The sequence below is a fragment of the Pteropus vampyrus genome, unplaced genomic scaffold (genome assembly GCF_000151845.1).
Source record: "Pteropus vampyrus isolate Shadow unplaced genomic scaffold, Pvam_2.0 Scaffold56, whole genome shotgun sequence".
NCBI lineage: Eukaryota > Metazoa > Chordata > Mammalia > Chiroptera > Pteropodidae > Pteropus > Pteropus vampyrus.
Genome location: NW_011888837.1, coordinates 2,052,517 through 2,075,299, shown reverse-complemented (window position 1 = coordinate 2,075,299; position 22,783 = coordinate 2,052,517). Strand labels below are relative to the sequence as shown.

At 33.7% G+C, this 22,783-nt stretch overlaps 1 protein-coding gene and 1 pseudogene across 5 annotated transcripts in view; one reads left to right on the top strand and one right to left on the bottom strand.

Moving 5' to 3' along the window:
• Positions 1 to 22,783, top strand: part of ANKRD17 (ankyrin repeat domain 17) — a 149,697-nt gene that overhangs the window by 111,764 nt on the left and 15,150 nt on the right. For all 5 annotated transcript variants that reach the window (XM_011360518.2, XM_011360522.2, XM_011360521.2 and 2 more), the window contains 10 exons: positions 754 to 896; positions 1,431 to 1,644; positions 2,160 to 2,335; positions 3,377 to 3,539; positions 5,871 to 5,966; positions 7,492 to 7,608; positions 17,246 to 17,417; positions 18,574 to 19,021; positions 19,496 to 19,651; positions 21,511 to 21,660. In XM_011360518.2, the coding sequence (XP_011358820.1) occupies positions 754 to 896; positions 1,431 to 1,644; positions 2,160 to 2,335; positions 3,377 to 3,539; positions 5,871 to 5,966; positions 7,492 to 7,608; positions 17,246 to 17,417; positions 18,574 to 19,021; positions 19,496 to 19,651; positions 21,511 to 21,660 (1,835 nt within the window). The remainder of the gene's footprint in view (positions 1 to 753; positions 897 to 1,430; positions 1,645 to 2,159; positions 2,336 to 3,376; positions 3,540 to 5,870; positions 5,967 to 7,491; positions 7,609 to 17,245; positions 17,418 to 18,573; positions 19,022 to 19,495; positions 19,652 to 21,510; positions 21,661 to 22,783) is intronic.
• LOC111740026 lies at positions 16,801 to 16,919 on the bottom strand (annotated as a pseudogene).

The window sequence follows — 22,783 nt, the reverse complement described above, 5'->3', positions numbered from 1 at the left end:
CATTAAGTTTATGCATTTGGCGGTTCAGTGAATGTACACTTAAGTTTTGAGCATTTATTGTTTCATCTAAAAATATTTAAAACTTAACCTAAAAAACTGAAAAGAAGTATATAATAGTCTAGTTAATGATACACATGCTGATATAGTTAAGGGAAATTGCAGCTGTCTTCAATTTACTTTGAAATAAAATGCATCAGAAAAGTGGTGGACAAAGATGTAATAAAGTTAAGTATAGTAGAATATTACTCATAGAGTCTTGGTAGCGAGCATATGTACATTTTTTTTCAACTTTTCTGTACGTTTGCAAATTTTCATATAAAATGGGAAAAAATACATGTTAGCTTTTTTCCAAGTTTTTTTTAAAACATTTAGTGGTTGTAAGTTTTAAAAAATATTTCAAAGACATTCAGTGTTTAAATGAAAAATCTTATTCTATTTTACCACTATTTAACACAGAAACACTATTTCCAGAATAGCACTGCACAACAATACACGAGGTCCAGATCTTTCATGAGCACACTGCCACTTAAACAGACTCCAAAATGAATTTTACTTGAGAAGCTATCTCTTTGTTGGCTCTAAGACTTCTTGCTATCATTTGAGGCTGATTTTTTTCCCAAGTTTGATGAAAGAAGGACTTTGCTTTCTTTTGTTGTACAATATACCAGAACAAAAAGAGAAATCAGGAATATATGTCTTGCAAATTATCTCATCATAAGAAGAAAACACTTTTTTTTTCCTTTTTCTTTTCAGGTGGTGGAGCTGTTGTTAGCTCGAGGGGCAAATAAAGAACACAGGAATGTTTCTGATTACACACCTCTAAGCCTGGCTGCTTCTGGTGGCTATGTGAACATTATCAAAATATTACTAAATGCAGGAGCCGAGATTAATTCTAGGCAAGTTTTATTTTTCTCTCCACAAACCACTTAAAGTGTTATGTTAAAGAGATTTTAGAACAGTTATCTTTTTAATGCCATATTTAGGAAATGCCTTCATTATAAATTTAAAATCCAAATTGCTAAGAGATTTTAAAGATTAATTTTATTTAACTATCAGTTACTCTATTTCTTATGGTATACTACAAGTAAACACATCTTTATGAGTTTTTATTAAGCAAATATTGCTTTAGGATGGAAAGTTCATCTTAATAATAGCCTAATAATTTCATAATCAATTTTCAGCCCAAGTCATTATGTTGAATGAGATACAGAATGTATTCTAGTTCTGGGTCGTAAAATATTTCTAATAGAGTCTTAGTTGTATCTTAAAGATTTATTAGGGCTGAGAAAAACTGTCATTTTAAATGATCCTGCAAAATAGAGAATCTTAAATAAATCCTGAAATAGAAATTCTATATTGTCATCCAGTTTTTCTGGGACATTTACAATGTATATTTTCCCTTTTGTTCTCCCCATACCTCCAACCTCCAGAACTGGTAGCAAATTGGGCATTTCTCCTCTGATGTTAGCAGCTATGAATGGGCACACAGCTGCCGTTAAGCTCCTATTAGACATGGGCTCTGACATAAATGCTCAAATAGAAACCAATCGGAACACTGCCCTTACCTTAGCCTGCTTCCAAGGAAGAACTGAAGTGGTTAGTCTTCTGCTTGATAGAAAAGCAAACGTGGAACACAGAGCTAAGGTAAGAAAAAAGTCCGAGATTTATACATGGCTTTATTGCTTTGATATTTAAGGTGTACAGTAGCAATATGCTAAGTATAATCTTAGTATTTTCTAGTAATATTTATCTCACATATAATCAGAAATTGAAAAATCGCTCTGTATAACTCATTGAAGCATTAACTCTTCAGAATACCTCAACAATAAATTTTATAGTTAATAATGATATTAGGATTATCAGCTGAAAAATATGTACCATTGTGAAAGAGAAAAGAGGGAACATTTATTAAGTGCCAGTTAATGCCAAGTGCTTGCATCTTACACAAATTTTTTTTCAATAAATTGACATTACGTAAAATTGTCATCTTTCGATAGGTCATACTGTAACTCAGAGAGGCAAATAGTGTCAATGCTGAGATTTAATTGCGAGTCTTTGTAAGAGTAGTACTATATATTGCTCCCCCCGATTGTTGTTCTTTAACACTTTAGCTCTTTCCATTCTCTTGTATGTTGTGTTTTATTTTTCATGCAACTTAGACTGGACTCACACCACTAATGGAAGCTGCCTCTGGCGGATATGCAGAGGTGGGCCGAGTTCTTTTGGATAAAGGTGCTGATGTTAATGCCCCTCCAGTGCCCTCCTCAAGAGATACAGCTTTAACCATAGCAGCAGATAAAGGGCATTATAAATTCTGTGAGCTGCTCATTGGCAGGTATGAAATTATTATACCCTACACATGTGAACATGGTAGTGTTAGTGATTACTGTTATCTCTGGGCAAATTGTACTATGTGATTACTTCTATAAACTATAAGTACATGTTTTGTTTTAATTTTTAAACCTATCTCTATTATTTTTTACCCTTCCAGAGTTATGCTATATTGTCTGATTTATTTCAGTGCAACCTAGAAATATTTTTTTTCCTTTTCTTGTGTGTGTATACACTTTTAAAGTACTGTAATGAACTACCTGAACATTCAACTATTGTCATCCATATTCACATTTCCCACAGTTTGAGTTGTGCAGAGTACCTCTCCAAGTCTTCAGTCTGGCAATAATCTAAATCTTCATCGTTAGTTTTTTTGTTCTCTGTAGTAACTAGAGCTTTTAAGTGACAGTTCAAAGTATCAGACAAGATTCAGATTAGTTTCTGCTTTCACTCACTTCGAAGTTGCCTTCCAGTCTTCCAAGCATGCTTGTCTGCTTAATTGGATTTCCTAAAAACCTTTGCATGGTGTCCTAAGCAGTAGTATTTACTAGTAGCTATTATCACCACTGCTATTTACCTTGAGTCTTATCTGTTATGCCTGCTGAGATCTAAACTACATGTTACTTTTAGGTTCATTCTTTGCTGAAGCTAAATACAAATTCATGAATACAAATAATCTCAATATAAATAATCTGTATCTCTAGGATACTATTTATTTAATATATCGATTATAATATTGACAGGACGTACCTTTATTTTGCACTAAGTAAAATTTAACGTTTTCTCAGTATTTGAAACTCAGAATTATGTAGTCATTTTTAAAATAAAAAGCAATTGTTACTATACAATTATTTTTTAATTTAGTCGTTTTTAATTGATGACTAGAAATTTGTTATAATGTCATTTTGAGAGAAATGTATTTTAGTCCTTGAATATTAAGCAATTTTAATCTACAGAATATTTTTACAGGTTAATAGTTGATTTGTAGTGTTAGCTCTGTCTTTCAGTTTTATTTTAAATAATGATATCCGTGTCATTCATTTAGGGGGGCTCACATTGACGTACGTAATAAGAAGGGGAACACTCCATTGTGGCTAGCAGCAAATGGTGGACACCTCGATGTGGTTCAGTTATTGGTGCAAGCAGGTGCAGATGTGGATGCAGCAGATAACCGCAAGATAACTCCTCTTATGGCAGCATTTAGAAAGGTAGAAGTCTTTCATCTTCATTCACATGGATGTTTGTCAGTTAGGCTATGAAGTGCATAGTTTAGTGATCACCATAGACTCTCATTTCAGGATTTAACATCAGTGATGAAAGCAGCGAAGTAATAAGCAAATATTTAATCTTATGGCAACATTGAAAGGGAGACAGGTATCTCAAAAAGCTATTAATATTACTCATATTGGACATTAAAGCTAAGTATACTTTTAAAAAGTTGTTCCAAGTAATATTTTCAGAATCTAGTTAACCTTTCACAAAATATAAATCTAATTGAGTAACTAATTATTTGTTTATGAATTTTTTGTGTGTTAGCACAAAAGATAAAAATTTAAATTTTTTAAAAATTTATTTTTAATCATTGACTTTAATTACCCTGAAAAAAAAAGAATTAAATAATGAAAACCCAGCTGCCAGTATTTGAAATTACTGAAACTCAAGTGTACTATATTCAGAAGTAGAAATAAATTTTGTGATAGCAAGAGAAACTTTGTTTCCCTTTCTCTAGTGCATAGAATAGGGCTATTTATATGTAATTTGATTTAATGATTTGTTTGATCTCTTAAATGCAGTTTTAGTTTGTTTCTGGGGAAAACATTAATTTATCAGGGATTATAATTTTGAGTTTTGTCATTCTGAGACATGTAGGTAAAATTCCTTGTTTTGTTGTATTGAAAATTTTTACTATATAAATTGCAAGAAATCATCTCTTCCTTTCTACCTTAGTATTCTATTTGACACCTGTTCTTTATACCACCTCTTCCGTGGGTAGTCTAGATTACTTAGCCACTGACTCTGTATTTCTTTTTCCTCACCAATCAAACTTATTCTTTCCTACTGGCTGTCTACCTCTTCTCCAAACAAGCTAGCATATCATTATCAAGTTAATGCTCCTAACCACTCCACTATGTTAGTATCTTCTACAATAATCTTTTCCTGTCTCCCCAATCTCTATAATACTTTGAAATCCAACCTTAGTTTGTTATTCAAACTCACCATAATCTAGTGCTCTTAGAGTTCCTAATGTGGAATTGTCTTCTTGCTTGGTCTTTTTTTTGTCCCCTTTTCCCACATTACCTTTCTTCTCATCTCAGAACTGCTCACATCCCTCCTAATTTTTCCAAATTTACTCATTCTTTGGGTATAGTTTAAATCTTCCTTTATATAAGACTTCTTCCCATCCTGTTTGAGCTCACATTCAGATATTATAATCTCTTAAAAGTTGTAGAAGTTCTATAATCCGTTATCTTTGTCATTCATTTTGACAGATAATATTCTGTTACTACTCTAATGTTTAACATGCATATATATCTTATCTTTCCATATAAACATAGATTCTTAAGAATAGTGCTTATCTTTTATACTCTTGTATTCATTCCATTATTTATTTTTTTTAATGCCTACCATGTACAATTGTAATGTTTGGGATATTACATTGTACAGAGTGCAGCAGCCATACTTTTTTTAAATGTGTGATTTAATCAAGGGGTGAAACACACACACACACAGTCAAGTAACTGTGAGTTGTCCCATATAAATAGTTTAAATACCATAGAAGTATTGGCGAGATATCAAAGAATGATGAAAATGGCATTTGAGCTATTCATTAAAAGATAAGTGTAGTTTAAAAAGGTACAGGTGAATGAAAAGGAAGAGATAGATAAAATTGAGGAAGTATACTAAATATAAACAGCTGTTTATCCAGACTGGCTAAGTTATAGGTGCTGTGTCTGAGAGCAGTTATGTGGATTGGAGAGAGTGGAAAGCCTCCTGAAATCTGTTCTGAAGATTTAGGACTTTACTTAGTGAACTGTATTATCGTGAATAATACAATCATAGCTCCTGCTTTAGGAAAGTATATTTTATTTCTTTCATACTACCTAGTACAGTGCTGTGCATTCAGTTTTTATCTGAAGGAACAAAATTGTTATATTTATTCATTTGATGCTTAGAATTGAAACAGGATTCTCATTTCTACTGAATTAGCTGGGTAAAAAAGAAGAATTTTTTTCTTTCAGACATATCCCCCATTTCTTCATTCTGAATTTTGGGGTGTATCTCTCTGTGTGTGTGTTCAATTCAGTGATTTAGATTTTAAAGTAGGGTTATTCAGTACTTTTTTGGAGGGTGGAATGAGAATGAACAATGTAGATTTCACTTGTTCAGACCGAAGCCTCTTTTTCATTTATAGTGCAAAAAATACCCAGTTAAATCTTTATTTTGTAGCGCTATTGTCAAAGGAATCTTAAGACAGACTGTAGATTTACTGAATCCTGTTAAAGTCTGTTTTAAAACTGACATTAATATCTATTTTTTAGGGTCATGTGAAGGTGGTGCGCTACTTAGTCAAAGAAGTCAATCAGTTTCCATCAGATTCTGAGTGTATGAGATACATAGCAACCATCACTGATAAGGTAATATATTGATGAAATTCACCCCACTGTTTGAGCTAGGGATCCCATTTGGTTTTATATACATATATCCCACGCTAAGAAACAGTTTTAGTTTGAGCAATAATGTGTGGCATATAGCAATTTTCATTTATCTAGTATTTGGGAATGAAGTATGCTATTTAAGAGACTCTTTAGATACTTACCTAATGAAGCAATAAAACATTCTCTGCAATAGAATTATCTTTTTAAATAGTACCGAACTAATTTGATTTTATATGAACACTAAATGATCTAAAGCAGGGGTCCCCAACTCCTTGGCCAGGGACCAGTACCAATCTGTGGCCTGTTAGGACGGGGGCTGCACAGCAGGACATGAGCGTGGGCCAGCAAATCTGTATATGCAGCCGCTCCCCAGCATTAGCATCACTGCCTCAGCTCCACCTCAGATCATCGGGCATTAGCTTCTTATAGGAGCATTGGCCCCTGGTGCAAAAGAGGTTGCGGACTGCTCATCTAAAGCAAATAGTTATTCATTACTGCTATAATCTATATGTTTATCTAGACTGATGTTTATTCTGAGAAGAACAAGCCCAGTGGATTTTTTATTTAATGCCTAAACGAAAATGAACATAGCACTTTTAATCATGGCAAGAAAACTTTAATGTCTTCAACATAATATAAAAGTTGGAGTAACTGTCAGCTTAAGAATGAACTGGCTAGGACTTTTTCAGAAAAATAGGGAAAGTAAATCCTATTAGAGATCTAACTGGTATTTCCCCTGGTGACGTTTTGATTCTGAGTTTATATGCTCTGAAAATCCAAAGCGATCAACAAATCTAAAAAGGTCTTTCTATTAAGCTTTCTCAGCAGGTATTACATAATAGTGAGCAGCTTTCCCCTATAGGTTTTATTTAATATAGGTAATTCACTGTCTTGCCTGCCTTTAGCTTCTGCTATGATAATTAGTATTCCTGGGTATCACTGTGTTTTTTGGAGGGGAGATAATATTAAAGATAAGGCTTTTGTCTTAATAGAGGAATATCCATTTCCTGTCAGAAACACTACTCTTCAAATGAAATCACTGAGAAAAGTCTATTAATACCTGTTTCTATGAGTTTTTTAGTGATTCTTGCATATGAAGTTGTAGCAACAAAGCCTAAATCTGTGAAATGAGAACAGTTCTTGCCAATTAAGTATTTTAAAGTTTTAAATTCTTTTTTTACATTGACCTTTTCCTTAAGCCCATTAATCAGCTGACGTAAATTATTACAGCTCTGCTGTATAATTTCTTATATTAAATTATTGGAGTAAAAAATTTAGTTTCCAAAGTAGCAGTCAAGTGGATATTATTTGGAAGAACAGTAGAGGCTCTTTGCTTGTGTATTTTTAAAAATATGCTTTTATTTGCACTCTTTTTGGCCCTACCACTGATCTTTATTGCTTATGTTCATTCAAAGTACCTTAATTAATATCCTCATGTTTTCAGGAATCTCTCTAAATGTGAATTGTTTTTTGAGGCTGGAAACATCTTAATTTTTCATTTTAGGAAATGCTGAAGAAGTGTCATCTTTGTATGGAATCAATAGTACAAGCCAAAGATAGACAGGCTGCTGAAGCAAACAAAAATGCCAGCATTTTGTTAGAGGAGTTAGACTTGGAAAAGGTAATGGTAACCGTTACATGTGAAAAATGCCTACTTTTTTCCCCCTCTTGCTTTTTTGCCCTGTAATTTGTAATTTATTCTTTTTCATTTTGTTTCATTTTGTTGTTGCTTTTGCTTTAAATTATGTACATGGTTTTCTCTCCAAGTTTGACTCAAATGGTAGAGAGAATTATGAGTATTTTAAATATCATGAAAAGAATTTTCTTTGTAACCATAAATTAACAAAATTTTATTATAAGAACTACATTCATGTGGAAGTCAGAAAACCTAGCCTCAAATGCTCAGTTTTAGTCTTAACTAATTAACTTAATCCCCATCCAAATTTATACTTCATTGATCCTAGACTTTGTAATTTGTTACCTAAAAGATTTACTAGAAGTATCAAATGCACTACCAATGAATAACCAACTAGTGAAATACAACCACTTGGTGAAATGTTTAATGAGTACATTTTTTAAATGGATGATTTCTCTTGTACTTTTTTCTCTTTCAGGCAAACTACAACATTTTTCCCATCTATTCCTAAGGGGAATAAAATATTCAAAACAGCATAGTTTAGATAGTCCAGTAGTTCCTTCTTTATACCCCCTTCCTGTCAATAACTCTGTACTCTAGAAGGTAATATAAATAGTATTTCATAGCAGGAAAAGAATTGATTGGCCTTGAATATTATAGAATACATATTCTGATATATTTCATCTTCTAAAAAAGCCTAAAAATACTATAAAATGTAGCATGTACTGTTTAAATTTATAAAGTGATCACTACACCCGTTATAGTTAAGTCCATTCTTTTCTATTATACTTGCTGACTTTGTTAAGCCATATATTTCATTTCATCTTGCATAAAGAAAATATGAATTCTAAACATTTTATTCTAATTTAAATATAAAAACACTATTATTTTCTGGAAAAATGTATTTAATATTGGAGATTCTTCATTTAAAATTTCTGGCTTAGGTTCTCATCAAACAAATGTTAGCCATTTTGAGGTTTTAAAAAAATATTTTCTCTTTTTTTATTTCATCTTCATTGTTAGAAGTACTATAACTATTACTTGACCTATTTTCACATTCAGTTTCGTCTGTTTACTTAATACCAGGCAATATAATAGAGTCAAGTTTTATGATAGGATACATATTATTTTAGTCTTCTCAGTAAAAATATTATTACCCTCATATTACAGATGGAGAAGTTAAGTAACTTGCCTAAGCTAGGCTAGGATTTGAACCCAGTTTTTTTATTCTGAATTCCCTGGTTCCCTCTCCTCCCTTAATTGAATGTAACCTACTTCTTAATTCTTCTTCCTAAAGTATTATAATACCCTAAGTAATAGTTATTTTATGAATCGTTTCTTTTTGCATTTTTATGAGTCTTGAGGCATTTTTTTCTATAGCTGAGACACATATCTATTTTTAAATAAAATCTTTAATTTTTTCATACCTTTGATGTTTCTACATTACATTAAATACATTTAGAGATTTATTGCATACCTGTGGATTACAAAGTAGGAAGCAGCTTTTTGGAGATATCCTATTAAGGAGATCTGTTCTCAATCAACTTCAGAGTTTCTTTTTTCTTTATTGCAATGTATTAATTTTACACTATGAAGTACGCAGAGATAACTAAAGAAAACCGTGTCATCATTATAAGTTAACTAAAGTTAAAAACCTTGAATGGTAACTAAAGTTCTCACCTTTATTATTATAAAGCCTTTTAAGACCCTACATACTGACTATTTTATTTTTTATTTTTTTGCTCTTGCTGTGCCTTTTGCCTCGAATGTCCCTTTCAGATGCCTCGTATTTTAGTCTCCCACAAACACTCTTTCTACTCTTCTTGCCTTCTTTATTTTTACTTTCTAACATTCTAAATACTGTATTTTACTTAGTTATTTTGTTTGTCTGTCACTAGAATGTGTGCACCACAAAATGGTTCCTGATATGTTGTAAAGGCACTCAAATAAATATTTGGTGAACAATTAAATATTCACAGAGATGGAGATGGTGTGTGTACTCTTTTAAAAAACAGAATCATGGAAACATATTACTTTAATACTTGTTTTTTCCCTCAATAACTGATAGGTATTAATAGTTAATAGTGTTTTAAATAAGTGCAGAATATACTCTGTAGTTTCCAGCTTTTTGTCACTATAAATAATGTTGCAACAAACATCCTTATACATATTTTCTTATATTTCGGTGCTTTTATTTTTATAGAGCAAGTTTCTTCACTAGGGTCAATATATTTTAAATTTGATACTTTCAGAATATTTTTCTACTACCGTCAGTAATACATGATTGTTGTTTTCTTGAGTTTTTGCCAGCATTTCTTAACCTTGATGTTCATGCTTTCAAGAACCTCGGGTTTAAAGCAGGTCAAAGGAACTTCTTTGAAATGTCATTACACGTTTTTCCATAATATTAAAACTCAGTGGAGATAAATAATTCTTAATCATAAATTAGATGCAAATTGATTCTTCCACATGCACTGATACTTTATAATCAGTTTTGAATGGGAGTGGCACATAGATAGAATTCTTAATTATAGAGGAGACTCTTTTCTCCTGAACTCTAGCCTACTATTTCTATTTCAAAAAATTACTAGATTGGGATCTGATAGGGTTCAGTTAACTGTGTTTTTAGTTCCAGTTTACATCTAGGAAAATATACTTTTTTGACTTCTGAGACAGTACATTCTGGCTCCAGCATTTCTGATTTAGAAACATCACTAGGTTTGGTCTGCTCTGGTCTAAGTTGATGTTCTGCATGGGTAACTTAGCGCTTGTATAAAGATGCTTCTTTGATCAGCCTTTCTAAAATTTTGGTTAGTAGGTCTGTAAAAACTGCTGGTGAGAATACTGCCCATTTTATTTATCAGATTCATTCCCTTACCATTATTCAGCAAACATTTATTCACTATGTGGTAGAGTCTCTGCTCTTCAGCGGTTCATCTGGTCAAACTATGGAATCGTCATGCAGTTAATTGCTTGTTCTCTTAGGACATTAAAAATGAGGCTATATTCTTGGCTGTTAAGACCCTTAGTGAATATTGTTGGTTTCCAGTTTTGATATTTGTTTCACCCTTCCACTTAATTATTTATTGTTTTTCTCCTTACCTTTTTCTTTGTAAACTTTCATAACCTTTTAAGGAGCTAAGTAGGATATATTTTAATAATATCCCTAATAGATATTTTCACCTGGGTTTTTTTTTTTTTTTGCCATCACTGTAAGCTTTTAATATGTCTGTTCCACAATTTTAATTTTATATATTTCATTCTCTGATTAAACATCCTATCTTTTTAGTTTTGCTCTCTCTAGATTTCTGTAATTCCCTAGTTTAACTCATTCTCCCACTCCTGTACACCACTCTTTATTACTGTCTCCTTTAGTTCCCTACCCTCCCCCTGCCACACTTACAATACATCCTCTCCTCCACCCTCAGTTGATGACCTAGATCATCAGTCAGAAAACTGAAGCCTCAGAAGAAAACTGCCAAAGACTTTCCCACCCACTAATCCCTGTACCCATATGCTTTCTACCAGTTACCAAGTAAACTTTCTATAACTACTCCCTCCATTTGTGAACTAGATCTTAGCTGGTTTCCCTTACTCAAAATGTTGTCGTAGCAATTCTCTTTCTTGCTTTTTTATCATTTATTCCCCCTGTCCTGGATTATTCTCATTATCATACAACCTTATTTCTCCAATTTAAAACCTTCCCAATTTGCAGCTACAAGCCCATTTTTTTTACTCTCCTTTGCAGCAAAGCCCCTTATCTATTTTGGCTGTCTCTAATTCTTTTTCCCCTTTATCTACTCCTGCCAGGCTGATAACTCCCACAACTCCACCAAAACAAACTGTGCTTTTATGGTCTCCAGTGACTTTCAAGTAGCTAAATCTAAAGATTACTTCTCTATCCTTATTGGACTAAGCCTAATAACATCTGACACACTCTTCACTTGGACTATTACAGTATTTGGTTTTTCTCCTTCCTCTCTTGATGTTTCTTCTGTGTCTTCTTTGTTAGTTCCTCCTCATTTCCCCTTCTTAGTTGGTGAGCCCCTTAACTTATTACATGATCTACTTCTTTATCCTTTGGTCATCTCATCCTGCTTCTTAACTTTAAATATATCCCAGCTGATCCCAAATTTATATCTTTTGCCTAGATGCCTTCCCTAACACCAACGCCACATACCCAACTTGCTACTCAACATGTCCATTTAGATAGCTAATTAGACATCTCATACTTGTATCTAAATGTGAACTCCTGATCTTTGCCCACCCCAAACCCACAACTCTGCCTTGTGATTACTCAGGCTAAAAACCTTAAAGTCATCCTTGATTTCTCTCTATCCTCTAATGTGTTGGAAAATCTTGTTACCTTTGCCTTAGAACTATATCTAGAATCCTAATCCTTTTCATCACTTCTCACCCTGGCTCAAGTCATTAATATTATCCCTTACATGTATTATAACATGTAGTTACTTAGCTGGTCTCCCTGATTCCATTATTGCTCTTTATTTTCCATTTAGCACTTAGAGTGATCCTCACATCATTTAGATGAAATCATGTCACTCTTCTGCTCAAAACCCTCAAAATAAAAGAAAGACTTTAAAATGCTTTCCAGGCCTTGGCTGATCAAGCCCCCTGATACTCGGGCAGTCGTTTTCTACTACTCTCACTGGCCTCCTAGAACATTACAGGACTACTTGAACATACTTAGAGCTTATGACTGGCTGTTCTCTTTGCCTGAAACACTTCAAATCTTTTAGATGTGTGCTTAAACTTCACCTTCATGAGGCTTAATGCTGGTCACCCTATTTAAAATCAAAACTTCTTACCTGTTTCCATATATACATTTCTCTCCCCCTGTTCCAGTATTACTGTTCTACATTATCCTTGACACCTTTTTAAAAACTACGTCCGGTCAGCCTTCCCTGTCTGCAAGTTTTGCATATGCACATTCAGCCAATTGAGGAACAAATTTTGGGGAAAAAATGTTAAATCATTGCTCACGTGTGCTGTGTAATTAGGTCTAACATGGTTACATCTGTACTGAACATGTACATACTTTTGTTTCTTGTCATTAGTTCCTTAAAAATACAGTATAACAGCCATTTACGTAGCACTTAAATTGTATTAGATAATATAAGTCATCTAAGAGATGATTTAAAGTATACAGGAGGCTGTGTGTAGGTTATATGCAAATACTATGCCATATTATATAAGGGACTTGCGCATTCTCAGATTTTGGTATCTATGGGGTTGTGGGTGCTGGTCCTGGAACCAATACCCCATGGTTACTAAGAGATAATTGTAATGTGTGTCTTATGTTTATCGTTTGTGTGCCTTTCCCACCCCCAAACTAAATGATAGCTTCCTAAGCTTCATGAGAGCAGGGGTATTTTTGTCTAGTTTACAGATGAATTATAAGAGACAAGAACTATGCTTAGTATGTAGCAAGTTATCAATAAATTTTCTTTGGCTCCAGCTCCTTATTTCCCCTGGTAATTTTTGACCTTTCTGTTGATATCACTACCCATCATTTAGAAATGAAATTTTGATGTTACTTTCAGCTGCTTCCCATTCTGTACATCCATCAAATGAGTGTCATGTTAACTTAATCCAGTACCTGATACACATTAAACTCCCTACATATTAACTGTATCAGTGTCATCATCATCACTTGTAATTGAGCTTTGGCAGTCTCTTTATGAGCCTTCTGTTCAATCCTCTTGAGTTATCACTTCACACCTCAAGTATTGCAGTCAGCTTCTAAAAGCGTGCTTTATACATAAATGCCTCTGCCTCTGTCACCTTTTGCCTTCAATCTAATTCTTTGTTCCATTGTAACTCTTCCACAGTTCCCTTAGTTTTCTAATACACAGGTAGGATTGCCTTACTCCCTCAGAAAATCTTCAGTCTTTCTTCATTGTCTGCATGGGAAATTCCAAATATTCAGGTCTTCCTATCTTTTCCAGGCTCATCACTCACTATGATTTTCTACATGTCATGTATCTCGTTCACTTTCATATATACAAATTATATACAAATTTGTAGATGGTGTTTCTTTGTACTGCTTCTTCCTAAATCCTTAAATTCTCATTTTAAAAATCTTAATTCTCAAAAGTTATTTTGTTTTCTGAACCCTCAAAAAATGCCAGTTGGGTTAGTGCCCTTTCCTTTGCCACAGTTATTACCACTCTTTTATCTTCATTGTCTGTTTCATTAATTCCTACCCTCTGCCTACAACTTAATCAAGGTAACTATCCTAATGAAACTTTACCTCAAACTTAGTATTTTATTTCCTTCTCCAAATATTTTAAGAGAATAATCTTATTGACTCTACTTTAAAAATGTTTAATCCTCAGTCCAGGACCATTTGCCTGTTTCCCCACTACTCAATGAGCTAAAACTATGGCAGAGATCACCAGTGACATTTTAACTGCCAAATCCTGTTACCTCTTTTCAGTTCTTACTGATACTTTGTAATACTTACAAATGTCCATTTGCCTTCCTTCATGAAACTCTCTCTTCCCATTGAAGCCACTTTCTCCTAATTGTCTTTCTGTGCCTGATTGTGCCTTCCTGAAGTCTCATTTACTCTTCTTTTTATTTTTACTTTTTAATTTTTTAGGCGAGGCAACCCTTGGTTGACCTCATAGATTGCAAAGACCTTATCAGCTTACAATTCCTTATTTTTTTATTTTTTACACCTACAGCACCTGGTCTTCCTAGGTGGTCGGTCTCCCATCCAAGTACTAAGCAGGCCCGACCCTGCTTAGCTTCCGAGATGAATCAGACAGGATTGGGCTTGTTCTGGGTAGCATGGCTTTAGACTTCTCTTCTTTTTAAATATTGGATATTCCCTCCTCTCCCCCCTATATATATGCACATAAATATACACATGCATAGTTATAACTTTTTCCCTTTGGTAATCTCATTTAATTCATTAATTTCAACTACCACCTGCAAATTTATGATGCCTGTTAAATCTGTATCTGTTTTGTCTAATTAATTTTAGAGAGTTTCATGCCTTGTAGGTCCTTTTGTACCCGTAGTCTGAGATCTCTTCCACAAAGAGTTTCCTTAGGACCTCCGAATTTATGCCCCACTTCCTAGTGAGTCCAAAGGGGTTAGTAAGATCTATGAGATTATCAAAACACCAGCTGTAGAATTTTAAAATTTAGAAACAAGAGTAAATACCCAGCCCTTAGGACTGAACTCTTATTTACCGTTTGAAGATCTAGACTTTTCTCTTGTTGCCAAAGGGTTAGCTTCCACCCACTGAATTTACCGTTAAGGCTCTAGAGGCATTGGCATACCTAAGACCCAGTCCCACCCACACAATAAGGCCTACCCTAGCCCATCACTCCCACCCACATCTAGGCCCTGTGTGCTTGATGAAAGCCTGCTTTCTGATTTAAACTTTAATATTTTTTTAAAAAGTTTTCCCCCTCCCTTGAATACCAGTCACAATTACCTTCTGCCACAGGATAAATTTAAAAATCTAGCCAAATCAAAAATCCATCCTGTTTGAGCCAAAAGTCCTGAACTTGTTATATCGATAGCCTCAGTCGCTTTGAAAATATTTTTCTGGTACATTTTTCCCCCTGACTTTTACTCCTCTCCCCCTTAAACGTACCATTTATTCCGTTAAAATCGAGCAAGACAGGACAACCACAGGCCTCTCACTGGAGCTCTGGCAGAGAAAGCACTTTTCCTGAGGATGGGCAGCTAGCCTCAGTAAAGTCAGGCTCTTTTTAATGAGCTGAGTCACACATGCTCAATTCTTTCTTTCAAAATCACCAATCAGATATTACTCCTCCTCCCCTGCAGTAAACTAGGGAGTGAAGGTCACCAAACAATTACTGTTTTCTTCCTAGTCCTTCTGAAAGGTCAAAAGCTCCTCCCTCTCCTGGTCTTCACACTGGTGCTTGTGTATTTCTGGAGGACCAGCAAAAATTTCTAGGGGGTGCTATTGAGACAATTTCTACAACTTCCAATTTCCATTTGTATCCTTTCCTGAAATTTTATCTGCCTGAGAAAATACCAGGGTTCTACAGATTCTCAACTATTTTTCTCTTCAAGAATAAAAGATATATCTCTACACCCAAGAGAATATATATATGGTGTATTGCCCCAGATGTAATAACTTTAAAGGTGGGCAAAACCTTTCAGAGATAATTTACAAAGGCAAGAGGAGTATCTAGCAAAAGCAAAAGGCTTAAAAATATGAATTAAGACATTTTCTGATGAAAAGTAGATCTGATTTGGCCTATGAGCTTGTCTTTGAGCTCTGGTTTCATTAGTTAGGATATTGTGACATTCCTTGTAAACTGGGTATTATTGTTTTGACACATAATATTTAAAATACATATAAACATATAGAACACCAGATTATAGACAGAGAACACTAGATTATAGACAGAAACATCTGTTAGAGGACATGCAAACAAAATAGTTGGAATATGATTGTCCCACTTTATGAACCAAAGAAGAAAATAGTTAAAGTAGCTTATTAAGACATGTTATTGGACTTTTAAACTTTTTGTTATTTTGGGGGACTATGAAAGTAATGTACTCACTTTGACAAAGAGAAACAATGTATAGTTATATAAAGTAAAATTGAAACTAAACCATCTTTCTGCTACCCCTTTCCAGGTCCACTCTCTGGAGGTAGTCATTAAGCCTTTGAATTGAATCCTCTCAGTCTTTTTTCCGTACTTCTACAAATAGACACACATAAAGGTTCCCTTCCCCTGTAAATGGGATCATTGGTCTGCAGTGTGACCTTTTTTCTTCTATCAAATATAAATTATGAGCATTTTTTCCAAGTATATATTTAGAACACTTTTCAGGGCTGCTGGGTATTTTGTGAATACATATTGTTGTTAATGTATCTGCTCCCACCATTGATTTAACTTATTTCCATTTATTGCCATTATAATTAATTTTGCAGTAGAAATTATTGAACCTATATTTTTTCACTAGAGATAGTTCTTTTACAAAGGATAAATTATTAGGATAAGCAGTTTGTAATTTTCATAGGAGGCTTTCAAATGACCTTTCCTAAAATGTAAATATGTATACCCTTAGCAGTATAAGAAAAAACTCATTTTCCAAAACTTATGCTGATACCTGATATCTTACTTACTTACTTACTTACTTACTTACTTATTTATTTTTAAGCGCCTACAGCACTGGGTTTTCCTAGATGGTCTTCCATCCAAGTACTAACCAGGCCTGACCCTGCTTAGCTTCCAAGATCAGATGATATTGGGCACTTTCAGGGTAGCATGGCTGTAGACTTATCTTTTTTATTTTTGCCAAATTAGTGAATGAAACATTGTACCTTGTTATTTTAATTTACATTTCTTTAGTGATTATGAAGCCCTGTTTCTCTTTATCATTCATCCATTTTAAAATTAGATTTTTTATTATTAATTTGATCTTGGCCCTTTAAAAATATTTTCTCTTTATAGTAATTTGAATATGATCTTGATTGAACAATAAATTGAATTCTGTGACTTTGAATTTTATGGTATCCTGCTTCTCATGAAAAAATGACATCATGTGACTTTTTTCCCATGGTTTATTCCAATGTTATAATTCTATTTTTTTGATTCTTTAACAGTTAAGGGAAGAAAGCCGGAGGCTAGCTTTGGCTGCCAAAAGAGAAAAGAGAAAGGAGAAGAGAAGAAAGAAAAAGGAAGAACAAAGAAGAAAACTAGAAGAAATCGAAGCCAAAAATAAAGAGAACTTTGAACTCCAAGCTGCTCAAGAAAAAGAAAAGCATAAAGTCGAAGGTATTTTCTTGAAACAACCATCTAATTTGTTTCATATGATACATTTTGTTGAAAATTATATTTTCGTAAATATCAGTAACTTAAACTAAAAACAAATTTCTAAGTTATTAAGCCCTTAAAGTATTTATGTGCTATTTTCACTTATTGACTTCTCCTCAACTTTTTATTATGAAGATTTTCAAACCTACAGACAAGTTGAAAGAATGATAAAACAAACACCTGAATACACTTCACCTAGATTTTAAAAATAAACATTTTACCATATATTTATTTCATCTTTTTTCTCCAAATGTTACACATATTTTCTAAGCTATCTGAAAGTACATTGCAGACATCGTGACATTGCACCTGTAAAACTTCAGTGCACATCATAAGAATGATATTTGCTTACATAATCATAATACCTAATAAAAAATTAACAGTAATTTAGTCACCTCTACAATCCAGACCATATTCAGATTTTTCTCAAATAAGCTAATAATTTTTAACTAGATTTTGACTAAAAGATTATTTGAGATGATAGTGTGAGGAGGAACCATTGCCATTAAACCACCAAATATGTGTGCAGTTGTGTGTGTAGGTGTGCTTGTGGGTGAGTGTTAACTTCTCCCTCCCCTCAGCCTTCTATTTTGAAAAAAATTTGAGCCACGGAAGAATTTAAGGATTAGTATGATGAACACCTGAATGTCACCTAGAGTCTTGTAACATTTTGGCACATTTGTTTTGTTTATCATTTTTCCTCTCTCTTTCTTTGAACAGTTTGCATGTAAGCTGTACGTATCATGCGAAATCAGCCCTAAATACTTGAGTATGTATTTCCCAGAAAAAGAACATTATTTTACATAATCATGATAACATTATTATACCCAAGAAATTTAATAATTATGTAATATATGTAATATGTAGTATATATTCATATTTCCCAAATCGTCTCCAAAATATTCCTTGCAGTGCCTACTATGCGTTGTTTAGGACTTAGGGGCAGAGACTAGATCAGTCATATCCATCTCATTACTAATGAATGCTGGAATAACTGATGACTTTATGTCTAATAGTAGCAAGGTAACTCCTGGGTTCATTTCTCTTCAAGTGCTTAAAGCTAAATATATCCTAAGAGCACTTAGAACTTGCTAATGCAGTATTGCTACTTTTACAGATGAGCCTGAAGTCTTGACAGAGCCTCCAAGTGCCACAACCACTACTACCATAGGTATATCTGCAACCTGGACAACTTTGGCAGGTTCCCATGGTAAAAGAAATAATACCATAACTACAACCAGTTCAAAGAGGAAAAACAGGAAAAATAAAATTACTCCAGAAAATGTTCAAATTATATTTGATGATCCACTACCAATCTCATACAGTCAGCCAGAGAAAGTGAACGGAGAGTCCAAGAGCAGCAGCACCAGCGAGAGTGGGGACAGTGATAACATGAGGATTTCCAGCTGTAGTGATGAAAGTAGTAACAGCAACAGCAGCCGAAAGAGTGACAATCATTCACCTGCTGTGGTCACTACCACCGTGACCAACAAGAAGCAGCCATCAGTTCTGGTTACATTTCCAAAGGAGGAGAGAAAACCTGTTTCTGGCAAGGCTTCAGTAAAGTTAGTTCTAATTTTCACTTACTGTTTATCATGAAACACTTTGTTGCTGAATTTTTTGGTAAAGCAAGCAAATTAACAACTGGCAGAATAAGGATTTGCGTTTGTGCTAAAGAAGGCACAATTTCATTTGATTTGAAGAAAAGGCTGTTTTTTAGATTATGTATTAATGAGAGATAAAATTTTTTTGCTATATAATTTATCATTTTGGTTGTTAAACTTAGCCCATGAGAAGTACAGATTGTGGTTTCTCAGGGATTATTACTGTGATTCAGCTCTGCTAAATTCGATCTCTATATAGTGTCTTAAAAATTGGCTCTTCATGTTATGTGAAATATTGAAAAGTGAAAAATAAGTTCTTCATTTGTTCACCATATTTATTCTAAAAAGAATAAATTTCTGTAGTTGACTGCCTTTATCATTTAAAAAATCTGCATCTGTTCTATGTTCAATGTATTTCTCCTCCCTCTGTTAAAGATTGTCAGAGACTGTCAGTGAAGTAACCAGTAATTCTCTGTCCACTTGCACAAAATCTGGTCCATCTCCCCTTTCCTCTCCAAATGGGAAGTTAACAGTAGCAAGTCCTAAGCGTGGACAAAAGAGAGAAGAAGGGTGGAAAGAAGTTGTAAGAAGGTGAGTAATTGTTAATTTTATTGTTTTTCTCATTCTTTTTCTGTGCTGTATCTCATAGTCAAGTACGGTTTACTGCCTTACAGTTAAATTCCTCAAAGTATTCCAAAGGTTGTGAATGGTGGCCCAAGGCTGAATCTGGCTAACAGAGACAACCTTATCCTATTTTAGTTGGGGGAAAAAAAGTATGTGCTAATATTCTTAAAACTGGGAGATTTTACATAAAAAGTTAGATGACTATGGTATCTGCTTGACCTCCGTGGGTGCTGGTATTGGTGGAGAACTAATGTAAATTCATTTAGGTGATTGTGTTCTGTTCAGATTTGTAATCTTAGAGCCCAGTTTGTAATGTCTGCTACATGTTTGTAACTATTTGAAGAATGAATAGGTAGTAGCTTTAAACAATTCTTGTCTTTAAACTATAGGATATCTCTACTTCAAGGATTTTAGTACTAAAATATTTTATTATATTTTGCTTGGGATTTTTAAACTAATTTGTGTCAAAAAGTAAGACAGTATCCCTGAAACTAAAAGGTGATAAGATATCACAAACTTAGAAAGGATGTAATCCATTATAAATCTTTGATAATCTGTTTTAAAGAACTTCCCAGAAATTCCATCAAAAATTAAACTTTTGATTATTTGAAACAAGAGCTGTCCTTTTCTCGCTTTGTCTCAAACATACACATTAATTTATTCACATACACACACTCTATTGAACTAATTGAAATCACAACATCAGAGTACTCTCTATACAAAAGTAAGGTACTTCATTTTTCTACATGCATTTTATATTGTGATATACAAAGGAATTCTTAACTAATTTGAAAATAATGATCACTGACTTATTCTTATTCCCTTCGGGGAAGAGAGAATTATCAAGTAACTTAATTAGGTATGTAAAAGGGCAGGGATCATACCTTACCTTTTAAAAAATATAACATTTTAATATTTAATCAGTCATTCCAGATAATATACTTGTTCACAATTGGCTCATTCTCTTTATTTAGAGTTATACTGCATTTCTTTGAGAAGTGTTCTTTAATTTATACTTCTCAGAAATTTGTATCCACCTTTCCTGAATCTGAATATTTAAAATTGTAATTTTGCGAGTGTTAAATGGGTTTTGCTTTTTTGAAATTCCAGTGAACTTTTCTATTTTCTCACACTACCGAACATCCTTTTAGTGAGTTTCCGTATTTGTGGATAATCATTTCAATGCCCGTAGAAGAATGCAGGGAAACAGTGAACTTTTAATATCATCCTTTCAGTTATATATTACAGAATAAAAAGAAGAATGTGAGTCAGTCACCTAAATATGACCACAAGAAGCCACGCTTGACTCCTTGGGCAAGATTCGGTGCTCCAACCACTGCGTATTTAGGATATCTTGTTAAAGCACTCATGGCATGGTGTGGTAGTTTTCTAACTTGGTGTCTACATAGTCAATGTATGTGGACAGGAACTCATGTCTCTTATTGGCCGTTAGTATTTGCATTAGCACAGTGCATATCTACATAGTATGTACTTTACAGGTATTAATGAAGCATGAGATGAAAGTCAAAAACACTCCAGTCTTTGGTAATGAGATAAGAAGCTATGGTAAAGCTTTATCTTTCCCTCTCCCCTCTCCCCTCTCCCCTCTCTCTCCTCTAACCCTTCCCTTCCCTTTCTTTCCTCCTTCCCCTCTCTCTCCTCTCTCCCTCCAACCCCCTTTCTTTTTCTCTCTTTCCTGAGATACCCTGTTTGCACCTAGAGTGAGAATAGGTAGAATAGGCTTATTCAACAATATCTATTCTGTATTTATGATAATCATTAAGATTCATGATTTATCTTAATTTATTTTTGTAACTTTTAAACAGGTCAAAGAAAGTATCTGTTCCATCAACTGTGATATCCAGAGTGATTGGAAGAGGAGGCTGTAATATTAATGCTATTCGGGAGTTCACTGGTGCACACATAGATATTGATAAGCAGAAAGACAAGACAGGAGACCGGATAATAACTATAAGGCAAAATTTTGTCTTTTATGTTTTCTTCCTTTGTGTTTTATTACACTATAGCTTAATGAAATATAAGCATTTGAGTTTTTAGTGGAACATTTTAAAAGCATACTTTCTAAAATAGTAATTCTAGAAGGTAACATTTACAGTTTTTTTCTCTAATTCATATGTTCTTGTGATGTATTTCAAAGGGCTTTAAAGGAAGTGTGTGTGGGGGGCAAAGGTTTAGATTATCTTTTCCTTATATAAATTGTTCATATGACATTCTTAAAAATTTATTCTGAGACTTTTTAAGAAGGAATGGGTCTCTAACACATTTAAAGCAGTAGGTTTCTTATCCTCTTAATTATCATTTGAGCTTCGTTATTCTGAAATTGTGTCCTTAGAATATGAGCTTAGTAACAGATTTAAACCTGAAGTGGATATTTGTCTTGAATTGAATATGTCTTTGCCTGAATACCCTTAAAAGAAAGATGTTAATCTAAGAAATTATAAGTTTGGTAGTGAGAGGCAGGTGCCCCATTGTAGTAATAGGAGGGATGATAGTTATATAGCCTGCCTCAAAAGGAAGGAGGCAATTAGCCATCGCTGTTTTGTACTTACACTCCTCTCCTATCTTGTTTTTCTCTGTCCTGGAATAGGTAGGTTGTCACAACCTACTTTATCTAGAGAAGAGGGAAGTGGATAACCCCATATGAGTAATTTCTCCCTTAGGGTTTCCATGAGGCTTTCCTTGCAATCAGATATTTTCCTGAAAATCCAACACTAAGATTTGACCTTATGGTCATTGGCATTATCAGGATTACTCTCTCATTTTGAGACATCATTCAAAAGAAATTATAATAATTGTTCTATTATTAGAGAAACCACTAATAAATATGTAATAGATGGGGTCATCTTAGGTAGCAGGATTTAAAATAAAATACTATTTTCTTACTTAGTTATATTTTGTTTACTTGTATTGCTTTTAGTACTGATCAACTGTTTAACTTTACGGTAGCATTATAGGCTTTTAAGTGCAGTGTTTTTTCTAACTAATGGATTTTATAGTAGGAAAATGATTTCTTAGTCTAAGGAAACAATAGTAAAATGAATTTTTTGAAAATAAATCATTTACTATTCTTTGAAAAAT